Below are 25,895 nucleotides of genomic sequence, written 5' to 3'. Positions count from 1 at the left end.
GCTACCAGCACGTGTCCTGTTTATTCCTGTTTAAAATGAACAGGTACACTTTTATAATATTACTTATATTATTTATGCAACAACTAGGGATGCTGTGATGGGTTAATTTTAGCAGCAACAGTTTTCTATTTAAAAAATCACTGTTGCTATGGAGTGTAGTAAGCCATTGACTATTTTCGTTTGTTTTTCAATGACATGTTGTATCTGACTCATCATACTTATTAACATGCCACGCAATTATCTTAATTGTTGCACATTGTTTTATTTTATTTTTGTATTTTTTATTTTCCATTTTCATTTATTCGACCAGATAAGAAGGTTGAGAACAAATTTTCATTTACAACAACGACCTGGTCAAGAGGCAAACGTCACAGCAGTACAAAGGAAACAAATACAACATAGAAAAATAAATAAATAAACAACAGATTAACAAATACATACGCATGCATCACACAATAGTGAATTCAGATTCCGATTAAAAACATCCTCCGAAACAAAACTCTTGTAGTTTTAATTTGATTTGAAATTCATTCCAGTCAATAGCAGCCGCAAACTGAAATTATTTGAATATAATATCATATTTGTAATGTTCATCTCCTGTATTTGATCATTTCTAACTGTATTATTCACCACAATCCGCTGTTTGCTGGGTTGTTAAACTATTTTAGACTAAAAACGATTGTTTAATTTCCACCGACTTGCACACTGCGCACCTTCCCGATTCCTGTCAGTTGCCAGTTCACATTTGAAGTCAGCAGTCTGGGCAATTCCAATCTAGCAATCGATGAGGGAAAGCAACATCCTATTCAAAACACATACAAAAATGCAAAAACATTTCAGTGCAGTATTTCGGAATTGGCATAACATTTAAAGATAAAATACCACAATAATATTGCAGTGATTGGTCGTTCATTGTCGTGATAACGTGGGCGCATATCTAGCAGTACGCATGCGTTCTATAACAGGGACAGAAAAGATACACTATTTACAAAGTAAACCAAACCGATAGTATCCAGTGGTCATTAACCACAAACTGCGGGGCATTTGTTTGCAAACACTTGTCAGCAAACCGATGCTGTATACGGCTTTCAAAAAAGCATGCTGTTTAAAAACTAGGAGACAAACAACATAATGATTGCAAAGACATTTCAGTTTGCAGTATTACAAAATCCTGGTGCAGCGCGGTGGCGTTTCTACACACTCCCTTTTCGTATCTAATTCCCCTAATTGCAAGCGACAGGTAACCGATGGAGCTGCTGTAGTTGGTCGCACTCCTCTCTCCATGGTGCTTCTTCCCTTGCTGTGTAGATATTCTTAATGTCAGTCGGTGTGTGTGTGTGTGTGTGTGTGTGTGTAGTAATGCGCAAGCGCGCCCAAGCCCGGGAGCCCGCAGTTCCAGAGCCGTGTGCGCCAATGCCACAATCTGATTCTGAGCATCAACAGAGGAGAGTTACCATGAGCTTCATCATCCTACAGAAATCTACCCACCCAGACTTTTTCACTTTCACGATCAACTTCAATCCAGCCTGACCAATACTCTCCGAACACAGGATGCCAGGGGTAAAAAGAGGGTTGGTGGCACCGCAAAATACTTTTTTGGAAAATATTGTCAGGCGTTCAAATGGTAAGGTTTTAATCTCTTCTTTTGCAATAGCTTGTTTAGTTAAATCAAACATTATTATTATTATTATTATTATTATTATTATTATTATTATTATTATTATTATTATTATTATTATTATTATTATTATTATTATTGGTTACTAAAGAATATTCAAGTGATGCCTGGATGCGTGTGTTCTCTCAATGTTTACAAACTTTGAGTGGGTGTATGAGTTGCATGGGCCATATGCAAAACCATTGATAGCTTTAAATTAAAGTGCTCAATCTGTAACCCGAATTGCCGAAGCTATGAATTAGACTGGGACATACCTCCGCTGCACTTAGAGTAATTGCAGATACTTTCTAGAACAAATAGCTTTTCAGTGGTTTAAAAAGTTTCTATTCACAATACTGGATTCCATGTATGTGAAATTATGTAAACGAAAACTATATTTTTTAAAAAAATACTTTTTTTCTATATTGGCTTCTTGTTTTTTTTTTATTTGAGGCGTTCTGTATTTTACACCCATATTCCAATTGTTGATGCAGTATACCATTTTGTTGTTGTTTGTGAAGGATTGGCTTATGTAGCTTATGTACCTGGTAAACTAGATATTAGGCAAACCATGCTTTAACAAATGTCTATTTTTAATGTATTTACATCTGTGGGGGATAAAGGAAGATCAGTAATAACCTGTGTTTGATATAAAAATATTGGCAGAAAATATCTCGCCGTGTTTGCCATCCTGGCATCTCAAATGCCCCCCCTAATACAACTTCTAGGGTCTAATAGCAGTTTTTTTTTACCCCAAGTACTTCCTAAATAAATATGTAAATGTAAAAGCAGCACAGTTATGACAGCTATGTAAAGAGCCCAATTCCTCTACCTAAGGTAGACGTTATTAATTATAAAATAACCAATTTCTCATTTTGACAATTGAAGCGATCAGCGGGATAGGTTTCGAAGCGAAGGTGTTGACGTCATCTGTGTTCATAGAGCAATTGGGAATTGTGCACGTATTTCAGTTTGAGAGTTCTGTCTTTAAATCTCAGCTGCCTTCATTAATCAAACAGTACTTCAATGTGCACTGCACCCATACTGTTAAAAAGACCGTTAAAAGTTATATTGCGCTTCGCAAGATTAGTATGGTGCAGTTCACATGTAAACACACACACACACACACACACACATATTTAGTGAGAGTAATCTGTTCCCCTCATTTGACTGTCGCATATGAATTATTTAATAGCTATAGGGATACAACTAAAGAGGTGGTACAATCAGGTTGCAGGTTTTTATTAGCCTTTGCTGTAGAACAGAGGCTTTTTTTTTAATTAGCTGCAGTGCTAGTGTGTCAGGACAACCTTTCCGTGCTGTTTGCTTGAAACATGTGATACTGGTTTGTTAAAATCTGTCTTGTGACAACCTGTTTGGAACAAAAGGTTGTTTAGGTTTCAATGCAGAAGACGATGATCCAAGAAGAATGAGAAGAGATTCCAGGACTGATCTTTGAATAGACTGATCGTATAATACTTCACCTGCTATATTCTGCAACCTTATAGTTACTCTTATAATAATAAATATAATAAACTTTATTTGTTGAGCGCCTTTCATACCAAGAGGTTCAAGGCGCTTCACACAGACTTACAAAAAGCAGTAATTACATATTGTAAAAAGAATAAGAAAATAAGACAATGTAATATAAAAGATAGGTAAAACAATATATATATATAAATTCAGTAGGCTAAATTATGAAAATAGGTCTTGAGCCTTGATTTAAAAATAGCCACTGGGGGCAAACTTCTAACGTGATTAGGCAGAGAGTTCCTCAGCTGCGGAGCATGAACACAGAAAGCAACTTCTCCTCTCCTTCTGAGCCTATCCCTTGGAACAGAGAGAAGGCCGCTATCCGTTGACCTCAGCAAGCTGAGGCTGATAGAGGAACAACAACTCAGACAAGTAATCAGATGCCAAACAATGCAGTGCTGTAAAGGTGAGCAGAATTATTTTAAAATCAATTCTGTATATTACTGGGAGCCAGTGCAAAGAAGCCAGAACTGGAGTTATATGAGCTCTCTTTTTTGTGCTGGTGAGGACCCTTGCAGCTGCACTTTGCACAAGCTGTAGTCGTGATACGGCTTGGCATCTAAGTCCAGCAAACAGAGATTCATAGTAGTCCAATCTTGAAAAAATAAAGGCACAGACTACTTTCTCTGCATCGGAAAAAGACAGAAAAGATCTAATTTTGGCAATATTTCTGAGATGGTAGAAACAAACTTTTATAATCTTTTTGATGTGTGACTCAAATTAAGGAGTCAAAAACAATGCCCACATTTCTCACTTTCAAATGAGTTAGGTAACCCAAGTTTATTTTTGACAGGTCAAGTTGTTGCTGAGCACCCACTATTAAAACTTCTGTCTTATCAGGGTTAAGTTGCAGAAAACTTTGGGTCATCCAAGTCTTTATGTCAGTAAAACACTCCAGAAGGACTGATGTTGTAGTGATATCACCTGGTTTCACTGAGATGTATAACTGCGTATCATCTGTGTAACAGTGAAAATTTACACCATGCTTATGAATAATCTGGCCTAGAGGTAGCATGTATAAAGAGAATAAAACTGGACCAAGGATAGAACCCTGAGAGACACCACAGTTGATATTTGCTAAAGAAGACATTGACTCCCCCAGTGAAACAAAAAACTGTCTATTAGAGAGGTAGGATCTAAACCAGTTTACAATAGTGAAAGCATAGTAAAAAGTGTAATAAAGCATACAGAAAACATGGCAAACTATGGTAAACTATGGTAAATTTATAGTATAACCATGGAATAAAGCATGGGAAAAGTGCAAAAAACAGTCCAAACATACTGTGATAAACGTATCCACCATTAGAAAAGTTTTTGTCAAAAGCTATTCTTAACTCTTTCTAAACTTCAAACAAGCTGAGGCTGGACAAAAAACAAAACTACTCTGTTTGTGTGGTACTGATTGTATCTCTATATTTGGGTTATACAGTAATGTACACAGTGAATGACCTCGAATGTGAGCGAGTCCCTGAAATACTCCACAATTATTCACTGTCAGCTCTTGCACAAATTTAGGACACACGTCTGAACTCCCAAACAATATATACTGTACCTAATCCAGTACATGCGTAATAAGGTGGTATTGTTTCAATCAGACAGATATCTGCATTCAAGTGTTAGTCAAGCAGACTATAGGTACGGTACTTAAAAAGGAAATCACTAAAACCGCCGTCAGTCGCTATATCTTTCCTATAGCTGCTTGAAAATGATGTGCCAGTTATATTTCTACACAGACACCCACCAAACCGTATGTTAATGATCATTGATTCACTATGTAACACAATTTTTGTTCCTGGGTAGTAAGTGTTATTTCCTAATTGCTTATGCCTCAAAAGTATAGAAAATGGCTATTATTCCCCACAAACTTTGCTTTTGTGACCAGGACAGTGATATTTTGAAATGTACCTATTTCCAATGAGAAAACGGGCGAATTTGTGTCTTTTCGTTCACATAAAGTCAGAAAAAAACAACATGAATCCAAATTAACATGTATTTATACTAAAGTAATACAAAAATGACTACAAAAGATTTAGAAGTACGATTATACTGTAAATCACGAATCAGCCCCAAAATGTAGTCTCCCATCATGTTCTCATTATACTGTCCTTGGTAGCGGCGTTCAAAGTCCATTATATCCTGGTGGAAGCGCTCGCCTTGCTCCTCCGAGTACGCTCCCACGTTCTCCTTGAATTTATCAAGATGAGCATCAAGGATATGGACTTTGAGGGACATCCTACAGCCCATTGTGCCGTAGTTCTTCACCAGAGTCTCAACCAGCTCCACATAGTTTTCGGCCTTGTGATTGCCCAGGAAGCCCCAAACCACTGCGACAAAGCTGTTCCAAGCCGCTTTCTCCTTACTAGTGAGCTTCTTGGGGAATTCATTGCACTCCAGGATCTTCTTTATCTGTGGTCCGACGAAGACACCGGCTTTGACCTTTGCCTCAGACAGCTTAGGGAAGAAGTCTTGAAGGTACTTGAAGGCTGCCGACTCCTTATCTAGAGCTCTGACAAATTGTTTCATAAGGCCCAATTTGATGTGCAGTGGTGGCATCAGCACCTTCCAGGGGTCCACCAGTGGCTCCCACTTGACGTTGTTCCTCCCCACAGAGAACTCTGTCCGCTGTGGCCAGTCCCGCCTGTGGTAGTGCGCCTTGGTTTCCCTGCTGTCCCAAAGGCAAAGATAGCAGGGAAACTTGGTAAAACTGCCTTGGAGACCCATCAGGAATGCCACCATTTTGAAGTCTCCTATGACCTTGATGCCATCTCAGAAAAATGCAGATATGTATCCACTTAGGCAGCTGGAACTAAAGTGAACCGGTGGGCTTAAGGCCCCTGTATTTATACTACTATTTATATTACTGGAAATTTCTAGAAAGTTCTAGAAGTTACTCCAAGTTTACTCAGCACTGAATCTATCTGGAATGTTCTGGAAAATAGGTAAATTTCAAAATATCACTGTCCTGGTCACAAAAGCAAAGTTTGTGGGGAATAATAGCCATTTTCTATACTTTTGAGGCATAAGCAATTAGGAAATAACACTTACTACCCAGGAACCCCCCCCCCCCCCCCAAAAAAAAAAAATTGTTACACGGTGTTTTACTTACTCAATTTCTGGTGAAACCTAAGCTTGCCACACGATACTTTAGGATTCATTCAATCTTTGTTAAAGCATAATGATTTTCTGGACGTATTTACTGCTTGTCGATTTTGGAGTCGATTGTTTTTGTCATTCTGAAGATAGTTGGATAGTGCCTTTAATATATTTCTATTCAAAAGTCTCCGATAACCTAACACGAAATACAGAACACTTGCATTCTTGCCATTAAATAACTTGAAACAGCATGTATTTGTTGTAGAAATGAAGACAAGGCTTACTTTCTATAACTCAATGTATTTGTTATACTTCTGAATGTATTTGTTATAGAAATGAAAGACAAGGCATAATTTCTATAACTCAATGTAGTTGTTATACTTCTGAATGTATTTGTATAGAAATGATATGCTGAAAACATTGGTTTGGTTTATTTGACACATTATGATTACTTGACAGTACAACGCAGTATTCAATGTAAAGATATCGTTGTTATGCTTTTTAGCTACGTGAGCCCAGCTCAACATTGTGTCACTCGCTTAGAGGTTTTTTTTAATTGTAACTTTTAATAGAATAGAAAAATGTAAACAAACAAACAAAACGTATATCGTTAACATTGTACATCTTGAGCTTTCGTTGTTACGGTCGTGCGTATTTTGCACAATGTTACGCTTCTTATTGTCCGCAATGTAGAGATTTCGAGGGAAACATATATAAAACTTCAGAAAATGACCCATTCTTACAGTATAGGCCTGCAGTGTGCTTGCCACTAGAGGTCAGTTGTGTGGCTAATCTGGGCACTTGTCAAATTGTCACCTTTAATGAGACTCAAAGCTCCAGATGATATCCAAATCAAATGACCGAGTAAGCACATGGAGATATATTTTTTTCCTCACTTTTCGCTCAGAGATGTCCAATAGAAAACGGTTTGCGCGCTGATGTGCTCCCGGTCACTATTGACGTGTCTTTGATTTTACATGCGATTGAAACGGGGGAGCGGGGTTTTATATTTAAAAACTAACCGCATTACACGTGTTTTAGAAACGTTTCGGAATGAATGATCGATTAAACTATTCGTATTTCAAAGCTGCAGTGGTAAAATACCCATTGCAATACAGGGAATGTACAGTCACAGAATTAAGCACTCTGGAGAGATTCATCTTTAGCTTGCGGGTTAGAGCTCATCATTTTTGTTGCTGCATAGGATCAATTTATTAACATTTTGGAACGTGCTCACTGCTAGGCAGCAGATCACACACAGAAGAATAGCTCTAACTTTATTGATATCTGTCCTTTGCAGGATGTAATGTGGATGCACTTTTCTTTTTTACAAATTGGCGGTCCCTGTCAGAATAGATTAATTGTAAAGCAAATGGAATCCCTGACATATGTTATATAGCCTATATACTACTGTATGCATAAAAGATGCATCTCCCTAAAGAGCAGATATACCAAAACACACACATTATTCTGTTGAAAAGTGTGACCCTGTGGGCTGTTCTGGATTATACACCATTGCAGGATTTCACCCCTGCCTTCCTTGAAGGAATGCTAGGTGATTTAACATCAGCGGTGGTCACATATCATCATCATCATCAGTGTAGTGGCAGGCGTTTCTGTTGTTGTCTGTGTATTAAACACAGAGAGTGCCTACATTTAAAATGAGGTCATTAAAAAATATTTGCCTGGAACAACTGAACACTTGGAAACGGATCATTAAATCCACAGTAATAACCACTTGTAATTATAGTAGAAGATCAATACCAATGCAATCTTATTTTCTATTGCTGGTGGTAAAGCTCTAGTATCCACACAAGCAATGTATCACAGAAATATAATGAATTGCTCTCTGGAGTGTGTACTGCAGTTTTCCATTGTTTTACCCTGTTGTACACTTTGTTAAATGTTGACGGTCCAGTTCGTTTACATGCTCCCCATTGAAAGCTGTGTGCCAGCTCATCACTCTGTAAGTCAAATAAGCAAGCTGCTGCAATCACTTGCAGCACTGGGAGGTCCAATGCCATCTTCAAGCTATTTTTTATTTATTTATTTTTTTTAATTTCGGGAAGCTAAACAGAAAATTTAGCAATATGTGGGCCTTTTTTTAAACAGTCACCTCAGTAATAGATTTGATGAGTTTTGCTAGATGTGTAAAAGCAAAATTGTATTCAAATGTTTAACATCATAGGCAGCTACATCATTAATATTAAACAAAGTTGAAAATCAAAACGATGAAATAATTTCAGGTATTTATGATTCCATTTGAATAATTACTAAAATACTGTACTCTACATGAACATGTATTATAATAAAAGGTGTTGAGTCTATCACAATGTATTTTTATGTGAACAGGCAGTATTGTGGTGCAGCCTTTAAATGCTGTAAAAACAGCAGGCAGAGGCGAAAAGAGGCCGTTTAAGCACCCCTGTGCGTATTTAATTACAAAAAAAAAAAAAAAAATGTTCATCAAAATAAATGTGTCTTTAAGTATCTCACAACTATATGCAATAGAGGCTATATACAGAGGCTTGCGCCCTATCACAATTTAAAATAGTCATCTCTAGTCACTGTTACCTGGTGTGAAATGTTACTTTTTTTGACAAGCGTGATGCATAACATACTTAAGAAATTTTGACCTATGACCAGTAAAATGCTTGATGTTGTTTATAACAGCAAGATGACCTAATTTTATATCAAACCCACACGAAGTAATGATATATGTATAAAAACATTACTGAACAACAACCTGTGTATATTCACATGCTCTTCGGTACCGGCTGGACATTTTTTGTTTTCTATTTAAACTCTTTCCACTTTTAAACATAACCGTTCATTAGTCATCTGAAAACAGCACTCTTTTTGGTTACCTAGGTTACTAAGAGAAATGTCTTCCTGTTCATCCCAACTGGAAGCTGCTTGCTCTGTTAAAGGTGTGTGAAGGATCCGATTAAGTGCTCTTCACTCTACCTGTTCTATATTATGCACCAACACGTTCGTTGCTGCTGACTGCTACAGAGTATAGCATTCTAAGAAAGATCTGCTCTCAGGGATTGTCATTGAAAATTGTCCAGATTCACAAAACTCCACTCGGTTGCTTAATTTAAGCCTCCAACACACCTTTTAGTTGCTTCTCCCCATGGGATTTAAAGTGACCACTGCCCCCTTTGTATCCCCTTAACACACCACTCTTCATCAGATGGACAGAGCCTTCCTAAAAGTAAGAAACAGCGGCAATACGAATCGTGCCCACGGATTTAAAGAGTGTAGATTGTCACCTAGTAATAGACGTGGCCACTTTATTAGGAATACATACTCTGTATACTTCAGATAATTAGGATTGTTCAATTTTTTCTGTTTTTATTAAAAACTGCATTTACAACATTTTGCCACTGGTTTTGCGCAGTATACCATTCCATAATACTCAATTTTTTCTATAATGACCTGTAAGTAGGACATCTAAATCCTCTGTGTGTTTTCCCAGCAATATTGTAAAGGCTATGAATGACTGTTTTTTAATCTCCCTGACTTACAGTACAAACTCAGCAGGCACTTTGAAAGTGCGTCCGTACACAGTTGTGGAGCGCTGGCGTAGAAAGCACACTGACAAATGGGGTGGCAGGAAAGGTTGGTTCTTTGTTAAAGAAACAAATAAAATAATAACCACCTCCCAAACGAAGTACATCATTTTTAAACATCTCTTTTGTGAACAGCTATTTTTCCTCTGGCCAATATACAAATAATGTCCTGTTTTATAGCTATTCATATTTGGCCTGTATTTTTTTCGCTTGAATGAGTGTGTCCCCAAGAATAATAGAAATGGCTCTTTCTGTAGCTTTCCCCGAGTTACGTAATGTATGTTTTAGATTGCTGCAGGGAATTCACAGCCAGTAAGTAAGACTATGAATTATTGAACAATAAACAGTTAAATATGAACAAATCGTTGAATCATTTAACATTTAAATATATATCCGTTCTCATAAACAGCAAAGAATACATTCTCAGTTCCTCCCTTCCCTTAACTGAGATGTTTGTTTCTTAATGGATTAAATGATACAATGAATAATGATTAATCTTTATTTAGTTCTACAGTACACTATTACAGTGTACATGTATTACAGAATGCTGTTAGTATCTGCACTTAGAACTGTTGTTTATGAAGCTGTTTCTCATTCCCCATACATTCTATTTTAGTAAAACCTAATTTCAGATTATTACATAAACCCTTATGTTTCCAAGGCCACCATGGAAAACACAAGGCTCCAGTATAAATCATTCCCAATCCCAAAGTAAAGCTGGCACTGCTCCTGGTGTATTCCATTCATGTAATGTAATCGGGTAAAGGTGTTGTAGTGGGTTCAATTATTACAGTTCAACCCACTGCGCCCCACGCTGGAGGGCTGGGGTTGAACCTGGCTCGAACTCAAGTGACTGTTTTGCTTGATTCTCCAGACAAACACAAATCAGCTCAAAACCAGAACCCAGGACCACTCAGAATGATTGAAGCAAACATCACAAACTAGAACCCAGGACCACTCAGAATTATTGAAGCAAACATCACAAAATAGAACCACTCAGAATGGTTGAAGCAAACATCACAAAATAGTCGTGTTTTTAAAAAAAAATTTAAACTAGGCTACTTAATAATTTAAAGTGTGCTTTTACCGATCTTTTGAAAACACTTTGGACCTGCTAAGATATTTTTTTTGTCAGTTCCAAGGAAGAGACAATTAGATGGAACTGGAAACTGGGTGTTTTTATTGGCTGAAAGGGTAGTTTTATGGTGTTTACGGTAGATTCATTTTCCATATCTTCAGTGCTTGTTTAATACAGATAGCTTTAGTTTGTTACCTCAGTTCTTCATATGCTGGTAGCCTGGGAGCTCAACATACTACTTGTAGCCTTGGAGTGACTGAGGAAATAAAATGAAGTAATTCGAGAGGCTATTTTATTGGTATCTTGAGACAATTGAAATGAGGTTTGTGTAACATGTCTGCTTTAGTAATTGATTTATAGTCACACTAGACTGTAATGTTGACAGGCTTGGGGAGAAATTTGTGTGGAGCCAGTATATTCCCGACTGTCACATAAATATTTAATTCATTTTCATTGCCTTTTCTTATGCTATGATGTATTATTCTACATAAAATATAAAATAATTCCACTTCTACTTGAACGCAAAACACCATTTTGTTTGTTCACATCTAGCATGCAATTAAAAAAAGGAAAAACTATTGTGCCAAAGGTGTCATATATTAGCAATTTACATCCATTTGTAATTCTGACTGTGTTGTACACTATATTGTACTACACTTTACTATACTATCTGTCACAAGATTAAAGTAGTAAGTCGGTAGTTTAGTACAGGTGATATGCCTTCTAAGTTAACAGAAATGATGGAAACTAGAACAGTCTAATATTAAAGCACATCCATCAGGAACTGTAATTACTTCTTGTCCCAAAGTTGTCCAATTAATGTGAATATGCTGTACAGTAAAACCTCTCCTTTAAGACCAGGTACTGTGTATATATAGGAGATATTTTACTTTATAATTAGGTACCACTTTTGTAATCCAGTCTTATTTTTGTACTGAAAAGTGTTGTGGATTTAATTGCCTTGTAAAGCAAAAAAAAAAGTTTTTTATTGGTGTGTTATGTAATGCCCTTTGCCTGTAAAAGGGGACTCGTTTATTGGTGTATTTTATCAGAGTGACAGCTGGTTAAACTGCCTTAGGGCCTGACAGTTGTGAAAATGGCTTTGTTTAGCTGAAAACCCCCTTTGTCCCCAGCACAGATGAGAAGCCAGGATGGTCAGCATTTTAGAGGTCCTGCTAACCCACAGACTGGACCAGCATGCTTCATTGAACCTAAATCATTCAAAAATCAAGTGTGTGCGATCCACAGGAATCTGAAATTGGTGTATTTATTCAAATGTAACTTTGTGGGATGCTTTGCTTGTTTTGATTTGTTGTACAGCGATTCGTCAAGAAAGGCAACATTTCCCAATATACACAAACATTTACTATACATTTCCCAATATACAGAAACCACCCACTTAGTTTCCTTTGAATTGTTAAAAAGTCTCAGAATACATTTAGCGTAGATATTATTGGCAGGATACACTGTTTAACTACCGGTCCCCTTTTTGATTGATTTCTTTTCTTTTTTTCAGAAACCAGTTTCCTGCTTGGAAATGCCCAAATTGTGGACTGGCCTATAGTTTATAGTAATGACGGATTCTGTAAACTTTCTGGATATCACCGGGCTGATGTAATGCAGAAAAGCAGCACCTGCAGGTAACAGAGCTGCCAGTCCATTTCAACTCACTTTGGGGCAAATCAAAATAATCTGTTATTTCCCCCAAAGGTACACAAGTAATTGAGCGGTTGTTCAAACGGTTTCTTCTTAAAATACAATTGATAGTGACTCAAGTATCACGAGGAAACTGAAAGTTTGGATGACAGATCCAACCTGTCAGTGCATTTTAAACCTGCTTCATGCACCGCATTGCAAAAATAAGAACGTTAACATCATTTGTATTTGTGGGACACACGTGTCCCTTATACCTTAAAGGGTTAAACCTTTTGGAAAGATGCAAACCTGTATAACCTCCCTGTTTTGGAGTCCTGCAGAGGGAGTGTATGTATTGTAGGAATACATGCTTACTTCTAAAAGCTTGCTTTTAAAATTTCGCTTTGTCTCCTTCTAGTTTTATGTATGGTGAGTTGTCTGACAAGAAGACTATCGAGAAAGTCAGACAGACCTTTGATAACTATGAGTCCAATTGCTTTGAAGTCCTTCTTTACAAGAAGAGCAGTGAGTATTGCAATTTCTATTAATGGAAGCTTTCAGCCAGAGAAATATTATCTCACAATATTTTGTTTAAAACTGGCCCCAAATGCTCACCAACTTTCCACATAGCTCTGGATTTCAGTACACGTGTCCACTCACCAACTGAGATCTAACTGGTAATACTAGCAAGGCTATTTCCTGCTGAGATATGTGCAGAATGCCAGTCATTCATACATTACTCTCCCATTTAGGTGTCTGGTTTACTGTTCAAATGTAATGCTATTGGAGGTGCTGTCCGAGCTGAGTAGACATCAATCTGAGGTCCTGTCTATGTTGCAAGCATTCCAAATCCCATGGCACTGTTTCAGTGATATATACTCCAATATACGTTGTATCCACTGTTAAAATGCAGATGCTAAAATTGGTACAGCCTTTCTTAAGGTTTTTCCAGTGTAAATGTTATTATTATTTTATTATTATTTATTTCTTAGCAGACACCCTTATCCAGGGCAACTTACAGTCGTAAACAAATACATTTCAAGAATCACAGTACAAGTAATAATACAATTAAGAGCAAGATAAATACAATGACTTTGGTTCAAGCAAGTACAAGTGTGACAAAATACGATTCAATAATACAGCAGATAACAGTGTCAGTGATAGTTACATCCGGATATAATTAAATACAAAATACTACAGATTAAATAACACTTGGCAGATTACAGTACTCTAAAGTACAGGATTAAATGCAGTAAAATAGGGGACAGATAAGAGCAAGTAAAGCGCATTTAAGGAAGGGTGATAAGTGTCCCAGGGGAAAAACAGAGGAGTTCTACATGTGCTTTCTGAAGAGGTGAGTCTATGTTGCAGGTTAGATTTTGTTCAGTGAGTTCCCTTATGAGCCTGCATGTAAACTCTGTGCTGTTACAAGTGTGGTGGTCTATTTGAACTTGCATGTCAAATATTACTGTTGGAAATGATCAATGTCTAGTTTTTATCATCATCAGTGACTGTTTGTTGAACCAGGAATGGCTGATTGATCAATGTTTCTGATTATCGATGCAACACTCTCTTTTTTTGTGATTATTACAGGGACGCCGGTCTGGTTTTATATGCATATTGCCCCAATAAGAAACGAAAATGACAAGGTGGTTTTATTTCTGTGCACTTTCAAAGACATCACTGTATTCAAACAGCCTATTGAAGATGAGTCAACAAAAGGTAGGTGTTGTGTTTGATCAACTGCTGAATAATAATCTTAAGTAAATTATGTATAAATGGACCTTAGGGGATATACATGTGTATGAAGAGGGATCACAGGAAGGGAAGATTTTATAGTCTTTAATGTAGATGTTATTGCATTACCCAAAAGAAGAAATATCCTTCAACATGTTTATCAGATAACTATTTTATTACAGTGTAGATGTTTGCCCTCTGGGAACAATCAAGCATACAGACTCTCCTGTAAACAGCTCTGTGCGATGAACCTCTATGAGCCAAACAGGTTTGCGGTCAGCTGTATAATATTATGTAACAGGCATCAGATTGATTGATAGAAAGAGATGCTGAAGCTTAACATATGTCCTTGTCTGCCCGGCAAAAACAAAATCCCTGCTGGAAATGAGGTACCTTGCTTAGCACCATTTAGATGGAAATGTGCCCACAGCGGAATATCAGTAAGATAAAAAGTGAATGCAGATGAATGCATCTTTCTTTAATTATTATTATTATTATTTATTTCTTAGCAGACGCCCTTGTCCAGGGCGACTTACAGTCGTAAACAAAAATACATTTCAATAATTACAGTACAAGTAATAATACAATTAAGAGCAAGATAAATACAATGACTTTGGTTCTAGCAAGTACAAGTATGACTTTAATGTCTTTGAATACAACATCTGGACAGCTTTGTATCCAAAGTAAGAAGCAAAGTGAGTTCTAAAGATCTATGGAAAACCATTGTACAATCTCACCATCTGTAACATTGAACAGTTGATCTTAAGAGCCTTGAGTAGCCCTTAAAAGCCTTATTTTTCTTTTTAAAAAAAACACCTTTAGATTTTGTTAATAAAAGCTGCCCTTCCCTCACCTTTACAATGAAGTACCAATCAATGGCAATTGTCTTCTGCACTGTGATTTAAAAGCCGATGTGATTGGAAGCAAACTTTCCTTTTACTGGGAAGCTGACATTTGTACGGCCGTTCTGAAGCCGTAAACTGACATTGAAAATGTTGTGAGACGATCAAATGCAACTGATGTACACGTGACCTTTCCTTAACCTACCTTAAGCACTACCGCTGGGCATACTGGGATATGGATTTATTTTTTGTCGAGTTTAATGGACTACAAAATCACAATTGTCCTTTTGTGTGACACAGGAAGTTCTCTCGTGTCAACCCCCTCCTATAACTGCCTTCTAGTGCCAGGCAACCAGCGAAGCACCTACTATTGTCCAACAACAGCAAGGAATGTCACAACAGAGACTGATCAAAACAAGCTCTGTGTTTTGAACTTCCATTACAGTAGCTGAATGCTTGAAGGACTGAGTCTGAGAGCTCAAGTGTTGGCCCATTAACGGATAAAAAAAAACAATCAACTTTGATCTATTCAATTTGAATTGCCTGGTTCTCATTACACAAAAAATAAGAGAGGACCATTGTGTCATTTAAGGGGATGTTGTAAGAGTAGTTTTATGTAAAACAGCATGTGTATAAAATGTAGGCAATGGATTCATATACAGCCTTAAAATGGATTCCTAAACCTTACTGCATACATACAGTATGCATTTGGGTATTTATCTACTTGTGCACTATTGGGCTAAATTCAAGTTTTGTCTTTTAAAAAAGCTAAAATGCTTTTAATTTATGTGGTGTAGTGCATTTGTAAAATGCTTCCCCCATGCTGCACCCCAACCTGTGTCGCTTGGGGTGTTGCAGCGGGGAAGCAATTTACAGCTGTCCTGTCCCACTCATGCTTTCTTTCAGACTTTAGAGAACGAAAGAGTGTAGATAATAAATACAGATGCAGGGACTGTTAGCAACCAGAACGAAGAGTAATCTAAACACAGAAGATAAAAGCCACAACAGCAGTGATAAGATAATACAACATGAATCACAAGCAAGCACGTAGTTCTGTAAGCCCTCTGTCAGAACTCTTGACAGACTGCACAATAAGTGCATATGGTCGAACCACTGAAGCTCATTCAAAACGCGGAACATTTGAGAAGCTATTCAAGGAACATCTTGCCTCTTCTGAAATCTCAATGTATTTATAAATTGGGAGAAGGCATAATTGACAGCTACTGTATGCATGTGATAGCTGTATGAATCCTGACCTTTGTCCCGCTGTGTTATTTATAAATGTGTCCAATGCATAGAAACGTTCAACTTGTTAACAAAAAAATATATTTGTGCATTATATGTCATGCGAGCAAATAATTAATTACAGCCTATAATAAAGTGATTTGTATTGGTTTCACCAACATTAACTGACCACTCATTAAGAATAAATAGGCTTGTCTGATATGAATGAAATCATTAGATTCTTAAAGGATAGTCAAGACAGCAGCACAACTTCAAGGTGCTACCTTGGCTTGCCCTTTCACTAGCTTTAATTCCCATAAGCTTGCAAGATGAGTTATACTCCAATGTTGCCAGAAACTACCCCCTCCAAGCACATTACACAAACGTTTGTCCAAAGTAGTGAAATTCGCAAAATGATTTCAAATTGGTTAAAAAATTTTCTATATCCCCTTCAGACTTGTTTTTGCCATATACTGTACAAAACCCATGTAGAATGGCACATCTATATTTGTTTTCAGACCCTAGTTATTAAATTAGTTATATTTTCTGTTTTGTATAGTAAGGACATCAACAGTGTATTACTGTTTGATGCTCTGTATATACAGTATACACTTTTGTTATGACATTATATTACATATTTGTTAAATAATCTGTAACATCTTACCATTGTTTGGTGCCACTTTGATTTCTGTACTGAGGAACAGTTGCATTAGATTTATGTTTCTTACTCATCATTATTTATAATAGGGTTTCAAATAACAAGAGGGCTCTGTTCTGTGAAGTAAGACACTCGTCCTCTTTAAATATGAAGCTAGAGACATCCTTAAATCACTCTTAAAGGGTCAGAAGCTTCAGAATCACGTCAAAGATTCTGTTAGCACTTTGTGGATCACAGGAAACATATTTCAGTCGGTCAATATAACAGCGGTTCTTGAAATGTCAGAATTATAACAGATTCCATGGCATTGTTTAGCTTTAATTGGATGAGACAGTAATGGGAACGATTTGTACTCTCTTAAGCCTCTCTTAACCCCCCCCCCCCCCCCCCCATAAAAAAGCTCTGATTCTTTTATATGCATTGCCATTAATTACTCAGTACTTGAACTGCACATTTAGACTTAGGGACATATTAATAAAAGTTAATAAAAGGTAATAATGCAAATTCTAAGATCGAGAGATACAATTTTAATTTCTTGTTAAACATATTTAAATTTATTTTGATACAATTACAGTGTTTTTCACCAAATCCAATACACATAATTTCAATAAATGTTATCAAGCTGATGTGTTAAAATATTGTGATGGAGGGTTCCTTTTTTGTAAAAACAGAGAACCTTCCTGACTGCTGTATATTTTTTTTTTTTTACTGTTACATATCAAATACTTCATGCTGTGCACGGGCCTTGTAGTGCTGGTTTTTATGTCTTGAGGTGTCTGTAAAAGTACGTTAAGTGCATATTCATATAGTATATAGTGGATATAGTAGGGAGTTATTGTGCACTGAAGTGTGCTTTTTTACCTTTCTAAATCTGTTCTTGAGATTAATTCAGGATTTGTGGTAGAGCGTTCGACAATAAAGGACTGTGTTGAAGGCATAACTTGAGAATACGTGTGATGCTTATTAGGTAATTAAAACAAAATGGATAGTAACACTCAACAGGAGCAACAAATGATGCTGTCCGTAGAGCAGGAGTGGCAGCCGGTTTCATTTATGATACAGTTGAAAGTAAGCTTGAGTGTTTGCCTACCAGAGTTGACTCTGAGGCTGTACTGTAGATCCTATCTGTAAAATCTAAATACTGTGCCATGTGGGCTTTATAATCACAGCAGTGACTGCCCAATCAAACAGCACCCCTGGAACCCAGTCACACTGAGTAATACGGTTTACTATAAGCACAGACAGGTCAGAGATACGAGGAGCATTAGTGCTGAAACCAGCAGCGTCCCTCCAGCTTCTCATTGCAGAGCTGAGCTAGGTTTCTGTAAATGGTTTTAGAACAGGAAAAGATCAGAGTGAATTTGTTGTGTTGTAGGATCCTGACAGGTATGAATCATTTCTTCTTCAAGCAATTCTGAAGACCAATAGATAATAAACAGCACGATGCAACTAATAGGCTGAGAGACGATAAAACACTGTATTGCAGTACAGTAAATTTGCTGTGGGTTTTTTCCATATTGTCACTGTCAGTGCTCGGGAATTTGCAAATTGCACCGGCAAGATTAGATCCGTGTAATAAGCTTAAAAGGGACTCAGGAGAACCATTCCATGAGAACCCTTCTTTTGCATCCTATGTATCATTGCGAGAATTAATCAGATTTCTGGGATAACAGGTTTAAACCTCCTATGGGATCTATTTACTAGGTTAGTGGTATTGCCAGATGAACAATGCAGGGCCAGTTCATATGCATTAGTTTTGGTGGCAATCGACACATTATACTGAAAGAAATAATGATACTGTATGTTTTGGTTTGACATGTGTTTGACCTTAATATTCGGCAGGTGGTATTCCCAGGAGATTACTGTCACCAAAGCCTGAAATGTGGGTAAAACCTGCACAAGAGAAACAAGTCCAGCCGAATGCAGTATGCTTTGAAAATTATTTGGGATCTTCAATTCCTATATATTTGCTGTTTGAAAGCAAAGGGTGGGATTCCAGAACCTGTAATGTAAAGTATAACCCTAATCCTTACTGTAACCCTCACCCTCACCCGAAAGGCCTCCACACACCAGACACGAAGCGATTCTTCTTTTGGCTACAAGATACTTTCGCAGCGACATGACCATACACACCAGATGTAACAGGTTTGAAAACTGCCAGATCTATACAACTATTACAAATTGCTATTGACAAACCTATGATCAAGGCTGGTACATATTCGTCAACGTGATGTGGAAATTATGAGTGTGTTCTTTGACTGTTTTGCCACATACTGTATATGGCAATAAATCATACACACCCGGCTTATCCAGTTCCTTCGAAATGGACTCCCATATATTGTCTTTCAAATATGTATCTTTATAATTGCGATGAACTTTGTCATGAACCTCTGGGTAGTTTTTCAGCAGCAGGTATTATTGTCTCCACCGTCATTCTGGATACTGCCTCACCCTGCTGGACCACGTGCATTGAAGCTGTTCTCTGATTGGTTAATTCCCTAGTTGTCGCACGACAAATCGCAAAAAAAAAAAAAAAAATAGGATTCAATCCTCTTTATTTTGCGTCGCCCTGGTGTCGCTCCCGCATCACCTGTCATGTCGCCGGTGGTGTGAAAGAAAAGAGTATAGGTTCTTTTCATTTTGTCGCATCGCTGCAGTTTCGCGTGTCACATCGTGCCCGATGTCTAGCGACCGTAACCCTAACCCTAACCCTAATATGCAAATTCCAGAACCTATACTGTAAAGTATACGCTAACCCTAACACTAATGTTAACCCTAACACTCAAATATGAAATATTATGTGTCTGATACTGTTCTTAGGCAGAACCAACCCCCCTCTTGAAGCTGATTTTCACTTTGTTATTCCTTGAGCCTAACAAGAATACTTTTTTGTCGCATGCAGCAGATGGTTATGATACCTACAAACTTCAATATACAGTATCTCAAAAAGTATTAGTGTTTTGCAGTATTGGAGTACTCAAGGCCAGTCTTTCGACTCGACTTGACTTTGGCTTGAGTGTCTGGCCTCGGATGTCCTTGGTCCAAGGACTTTGATGACAGGGCGTTTGAGACTAGTCATGTGTAATAGCATGCATAGCTGAATTTCTGTTTTCTTGTTTCTGAATTACTATAAATAAGCTAAAAAAAAAATTCAAACTCTTAAGTGAATTCCCATAATCAAAATCCATTTATTGAATCTCCATGCTCCCTCTTTTACTCAGCTGTTCTGGACATGTCTTTGACAGCCTGAGGCATCTGTGAATGATTTCTTCATTACTTAAAGAGCTTCTTAACCTTGCCTCTCCCTGATCCCATGACTAGCTCTGTCTGCCCACACTCACTCTGTGTCCCTGACTGGCCTGTCTCTGTTATTCCCTAACAGACTCTCTGGGCCCGACTCCTTGACACTCTGATTCTAAGGTCAGCGGTGCCCTCTCCTTTTTGGCATTATAAACGGTCTGTCATCGATGATAGTGGGAACTGCGCTCGATGTGATGAATTGGGCAGCAGTGTGGAGTAGTGGTTAGGGCTCTGGACTCTTGACTGGAGGGTCGTGGGTTCAATCCCAGGTGGGGGACACTGCTGCTGTACCCTTGAGCAAGGTACTTTACCTAGATTGCTCCAGTAAAAACCCAACTGTATAAATGGGTAATTGTATGTAAAAATAATGTGATATCTTGTAACAATTGTAAGTCGCCCTGGATAAGGGCATCTGCTAAGAAATAACTAATAATAATAATAATCATTCAGGCTGACCCCTGAGAGGCTTGGGGTTAACCTTAGGAATTACCACGTAACACTCACTTTAGTGTCTGGCTTGACAACTGACTTCATAACTCCACACAACACTGGTGGTGGCCCTTTAGCTAGTCTGTTTTAATTATGCATTCTGTTCTCACACTAAGCCTCCACAATTGGACTCTCTGTTATGCTGTAGTTTTCTACAGGGCTAATACAGGATTTCCTGGGTTCATCCCTAAACATCAGCTTAGCACTTAGTTAGTACACTACTTATGAAATAATCACATTTTCCAAATACTGTTACTGATGTGCATGACAATACATTATATTTAAATCACATTCCACCCGAGGAAAAAATATGACATCTGGAGAAGGAATAATGACAGGATAAACTTGTGAGTTAACCTGATTAGATCTCTTACATTTCCACAGCATTTGAACTACCTTTGGCTTAATCCGTTTGAAAATGCTGGCACTGCAACATTATTTTTACCCCAGTATACTGTACATGATGCGACATCATTTTGTAGTTTCTTTGATTACATGATGTTAATTAAAAGATCTACATTATGTTAATATAGCTGTATTTTTTAAATGATGTCTTAATCCCCAAATCCTAGATGATGCAAAACTTTTGGCCAAAGCGGTAGATGAGTTGCTATTTGCAAAATAGTGGAGCTGAACGAAATGTATTATTGATCCTAAAATTGAACCAAATTTGTAAAGCTGCTGTCTTCTTGCAGAAATGTCATGATGGTGGCTTCTACAAGACACATTTAGTTGGTTTGGCATCGGACCTCTCCCACAGCTGTCACCAGTGATATATTGCAGCATTTGAAACTGTAAAGCCTGCAACTCTGTCAAGCGACAAATCACAACATCCTGTAAAATGTAAAAGTTTATGGCAGCACCTTTATTGATGTATTAAATACACCAAGACTTATTTAATTGCTGCTTTTTGTGTGAATTTAAACAAACTGCTTTCTAATAAGGGCTCATTGCTTCTTTTTATGTGTAATTACACTGATGAAGGCTCTAGCCTAATCATTTATATACATGACGTAACTTCAACAAATTTTACGAGGGTTATTTATACTATTTAAAAATGTATTCATTCATTGTGTAGGTGCAGAATACTGGATCCAGTTTGACAAAAAAAGATTTAGAACAGGAATTTTATGGATAATTGTGATGTTTTGTCGTTAAGGGTGGACAAAGTTTGCTCGTTTGACACGAGCTCTGACAAACAGCCGGAGCGTTATCCAGCAGCTGACACCAATGAACAAGGCGGATGTGAGCCACAAGCACTCGAGGCTGGCAGAGGTGAGTTCCTGAATGGCTGGAGTCAGGTGCTTTATGGAATATGTTCAGTACAAACCCCAGAAAAAGACAGGCACCCCAATACAAAAACCCCCAAACTCTAAACTGGGCATTTGAAACAACTGGGTGTGTATAGTGGCCAGTGGACCACACAAACAGCAGTGGCAAATTACAATTGATAGAAATGCATTTATAGAGATAACTTATTCATCTTCAAAATACTGTTGCCTCAAAATAGTTCACTCTCCTTAAACTGCACCTTCAATCTAAGACAGTTTAACGAAGCATTTGCTCCAATCTTACTACTTTTTTTTTTAATGGAGATAAAAATAAGAAACAAACAACATGATGGTGCTTAAGAGTCCTTGACTGATTAAAGACTTGAGTTAATGGTTTGACTATGTGTCCCCTAATGTCAAGGGGACAATATTCATTCAAGGTATTCATTATAAATGTTTACTATAGTAAAAGCAGAGCAACGTGTAACAAAGCATGGCGAAAGCATGCTAAAGCATAGGTAAGTATTGTAAAACATAGCGAGGTATGGTAAAGGATATTAATAAACATGGCAAATAAGGGTAAACTATGATAAATGCAAAGTATAACCGTGGGAAAAGCATGGTAAAACTGCAAAAATACCATGCAAAAATCCCCCGTGAGCCACCAGTACCATTTCTTGCCTGCTTCACCTCCTGTTCATTTAAAGTCTCCTGTCCAGCAATTGAACAGGCTCAGCCCAGCTTAGCATCTCAGATCTGACAAGAGAATAAACCAAGGGGATATGGCTTCAGGCTGTTGGCCGTGCACGCTGTGCTTTCTGTGTACAGAGAATCAGTCAGAGTCCAATGCTGACAGTCCAGCCATTTACACAAGCAATAATACTGTTCACCCAAGTGACTCACCCATCAACCTAGGTTGAGAGCCTTTGAATTAGACAAATGGCAAAACTGGCAGCCACTGTGAGTGAATGACCAATTAAAATGGAATGACAGAGTGGATCGAGCTCCTCTCTCTACCATTACCTGACTGAATCATCTCAAAGTAGACTTTTCTATAGGTATTGAGTGCAGCAGCAATACTGTGTTATAATAAATATTTAAGCTTCATATGGGATCTCATTTACCACCGTGCATTCCCAGTCCAATCGGTATCTGACCAGGAATAAACTGTGTTGCAGTCAATGAGAGGCTTTGCTGCTCTGTGATCTATCTATCTATCTATCTATCTATCTATCTATCTATCTATCTATCTATCTATCTATCTATCCATATTTAATTAAACTTAGTTCACAATACAGTAGATTGGCTGGTCCAAACTGATCTATAATCTGAACCACAATATCACAATGCATGCTGATAGTAGCTGCAGAAGCCTAACTTTAAAGGCATTAGTGTGCAAAAAACAGTTTGTGTTATTTGTTTGGGGAGTATCAAAAATCGAAAGCAAGGTATAATTAGTACAACTGAGATTATGATCAGTACTCTGAACAAATGACTAATCTCAACAGGGTCTGATCCCAGCTGGTTCGGATTAGCGAGAGTCTGATATCAAATAATTGTAATTATCAGAAATAAAACACTACACATGCTTACGTTTCTTACAATACCAAAAGAGAGATGCACACAATATCTTGTCAGCTACTGTAATGGGAGATAAGATAGCTCTTATAACAGATGAGCTTTAGCTGCAAAAGTGAATGGATGAAGCAAATTTGCAGTTTTGATGGTATCTGTATGTGCTTTTTTTATTGCAGTTAGATTTGATTTGACGAAACTAGACTTGTTTAGTTTAGCAAAAAAAAGGTAAGGGAAAATGTAACTGCTTAAAATGTCGTTTTAATTCCCAGTGTGAATATTGATCATAATACAGTAGGTTGGTGTTAGGTTTTTAAGCATAATGTCATTTCTCGATAGCCTTGGATTTGTCCATGACTGTCTTGAAGACATGACCTAGCAGAGATGTTAGCGAGGGCTGTGTGAAACAAGGTGAAAAGATTTTTACAATCTGCTAAAAAAACAGTTAAGAACAGAAGCCTGGTCGCGTAGTAACCAAATACAAAGCCATCACCGATCTGTGCTCCTTCTTGTGTTGCAGGTTCTTCAGCTGGGATCAGACATCCTTCCACAGTACAAGCAAGAAGCCCCAAAGACTCCTCCGCATATTATTTTACACTACTGTGCGTTCAAGACCACGTGGGACTGGGTCATACTGATCCTGACTTTCTACACCGCTATCATGGTCCCTTACAACGTGTCCTTCAAGACGAAACAGAACAATATCGCTTGGCTCGTGCTGGACAGCGTAGTGGATGTTATATTCCTGGTGGACATTGTGCTTAATTTTCACACCACTTTTGTTGGCCCCGGAGGAGAAGTTATATCAGACCCCAAGCTGATCAGAATGAACTATTTGAAAACCTGGTTTGTCATAGACTTGTTGTCGTGCCTGCCATATGACATCATCAATGCCTTCGAGAATGTGGATGAGGTAAGGGAATAGCCACTCCCCCATTGTGGTGTTATCCTTTTCCTTTTATCCAACAGGATTTTTAACTGGTGCTTGGTGGCCTAAATGGTGTGTTGGGCAAATATTTTAATTACTGTATAACGGTTTTGGGGTTTATCTGGTCTTTGCAAAAAAGGAACTAGTCCTTAATTAATTAGCCTCCAGCTGTATGTCAGTAGCTCGTCTTCTTTTGCATTTCAATTGCATTGTCAGTTCAGCCCAGTAATGAGCTTTGACTTTGGGACCTTTGTGAGGAGTAGAAACCTTTGCCCCCACCCCACATTTACACACAGCAACATTTAACATGTTTGTTTATCAAGGTTAACGTATCTGTGGTTAATGGCACCGCTTCTCAGGTACACAATGAATAATTCAGAGACCTCTTAACTGAAATATGTGACACTGCTGCAAAAATAGGTGCATACAAGTGCTTGCTTGTCTTAGTTACTCACTGTTTTAATTGAAGGAAGAAACCTTACTGGAATGACAATATATGAAGAGTAAAGACGATGTGCTGATTTTTTTGTGTCATGCAGATACATGCACTTTTATAAAGTCTTCCAGTTAGAACAAGAACAGATAGAAGTAGAATTCTGCTTGTTTTTGGGGACACAAGTAAAAATGTAAGTGACGACATACTGTCTTTGAACTACAGTTGCAGCACTGATGTGAATTTGACATCTTTTAGCCTGCAGTAATACCAGAAGTGGGATTCTGTAATTCAGAAACGAATATGCTGACCCACTTTCCATGACTGCTGTAGTTACAGATATATAGTGACCTAGTGATTGTGGTAATTACCTTCGAGTAAGAAAGGATTATTAAGTAGAACTGAGTTCCTACTCCTAAAATCATTCTGAAGGCTGGGATTCTTTGAATTGATGCCTTATGGTCCTCATAAAGAGGTTAGAAGGTTGGAAGGCATCTCTGTTTTACGATTGTCCATCAGTATCGGTGGAATGACTGATGACAAGCCTCTGAACCACAGAGGGTCACAAAGCCTCCTAACTGATTTGATGAAAATGACCTGATAAAGAGGTCAAAGGGCAGCCTTCATTTTCTGCAGTCCATTTGATTCTACGGTGACTGATGAGACTGGTGTGAATAGTGGGACTGGATCATGCAGTGCAGTTCAATTTAGACCAAACTGCAGCACAGGCCATGTTTCTTGTCTCCACATGCCTAGCTTACAGTCACAAAAGTATAGGCATTGCATTTATCAATATAATATAGTTAGTGACGTTCATGTTGCCAAGGATGGAGTCAAAGCTGACTTCTTGTGTTGCTGACATGCAGT

General features: G+C 37.8%; 1 protein-coding gene across 1 annotated transcript in view; it reads left to right on the top strand.

The window, feature by feature from the left end:
• The first annotated feature begins 1,270 nt into the window (after positions 1–1,270).
• LOC117422112 (potassium voltage-gated channel subfamily H member 5-like) overlaps positions 1,271–25,895 on the top strand; it is a 67,883-nt gene continuing 43,258 nt past the window's right edge. The window contains exons 1-6 of the mRNA XM_058987992.1: positions 1,271–1,624; positions 12,453–12,576; positions 12,990–13,096; positions 14,165–14,293; positions 21,981–22,096; positions 24,188–24,580. Of these exons, the coding sequence (XP_058843975.1) occupies positions 1,552–1,624; positions 12,453–12,576; positions 12,990–13,096; positions 14,165–14,293; positions 21,981–22,096; positions 24,188–24,580 (942 nt within the window). The 5' untranslated portion in view covers positions 1,271–1,551. The remainder of the gene's footprint in view (positions 1,625–12,452; positions 12,577–12,989; positions 13,097–14,164; positions 14,294–21,980; positions 22,097–24,187; positions 24,581–25,895) is intronic.

The sequence above is a fragment of the Acipenser ruthenus genome, chromosome 15 (assembly GCF_902713425.1).
Source record: "Acipenser ruthenus chromosome 15, fAciRut3.2 maternal haplotype, whole genome shotgun sequence".
NCBI classification, from domain to species: Eukaryota; Metazoa; Chordata; class Actinopteri; order Acipenseriformes; family Acipenseridae; genus Acipenser; species Acipenser ruthenus.
Note: the sequence above shows the minus strand (reverse complement) of the source record. Positions and strands in the feature narration are given on the sequence as shown.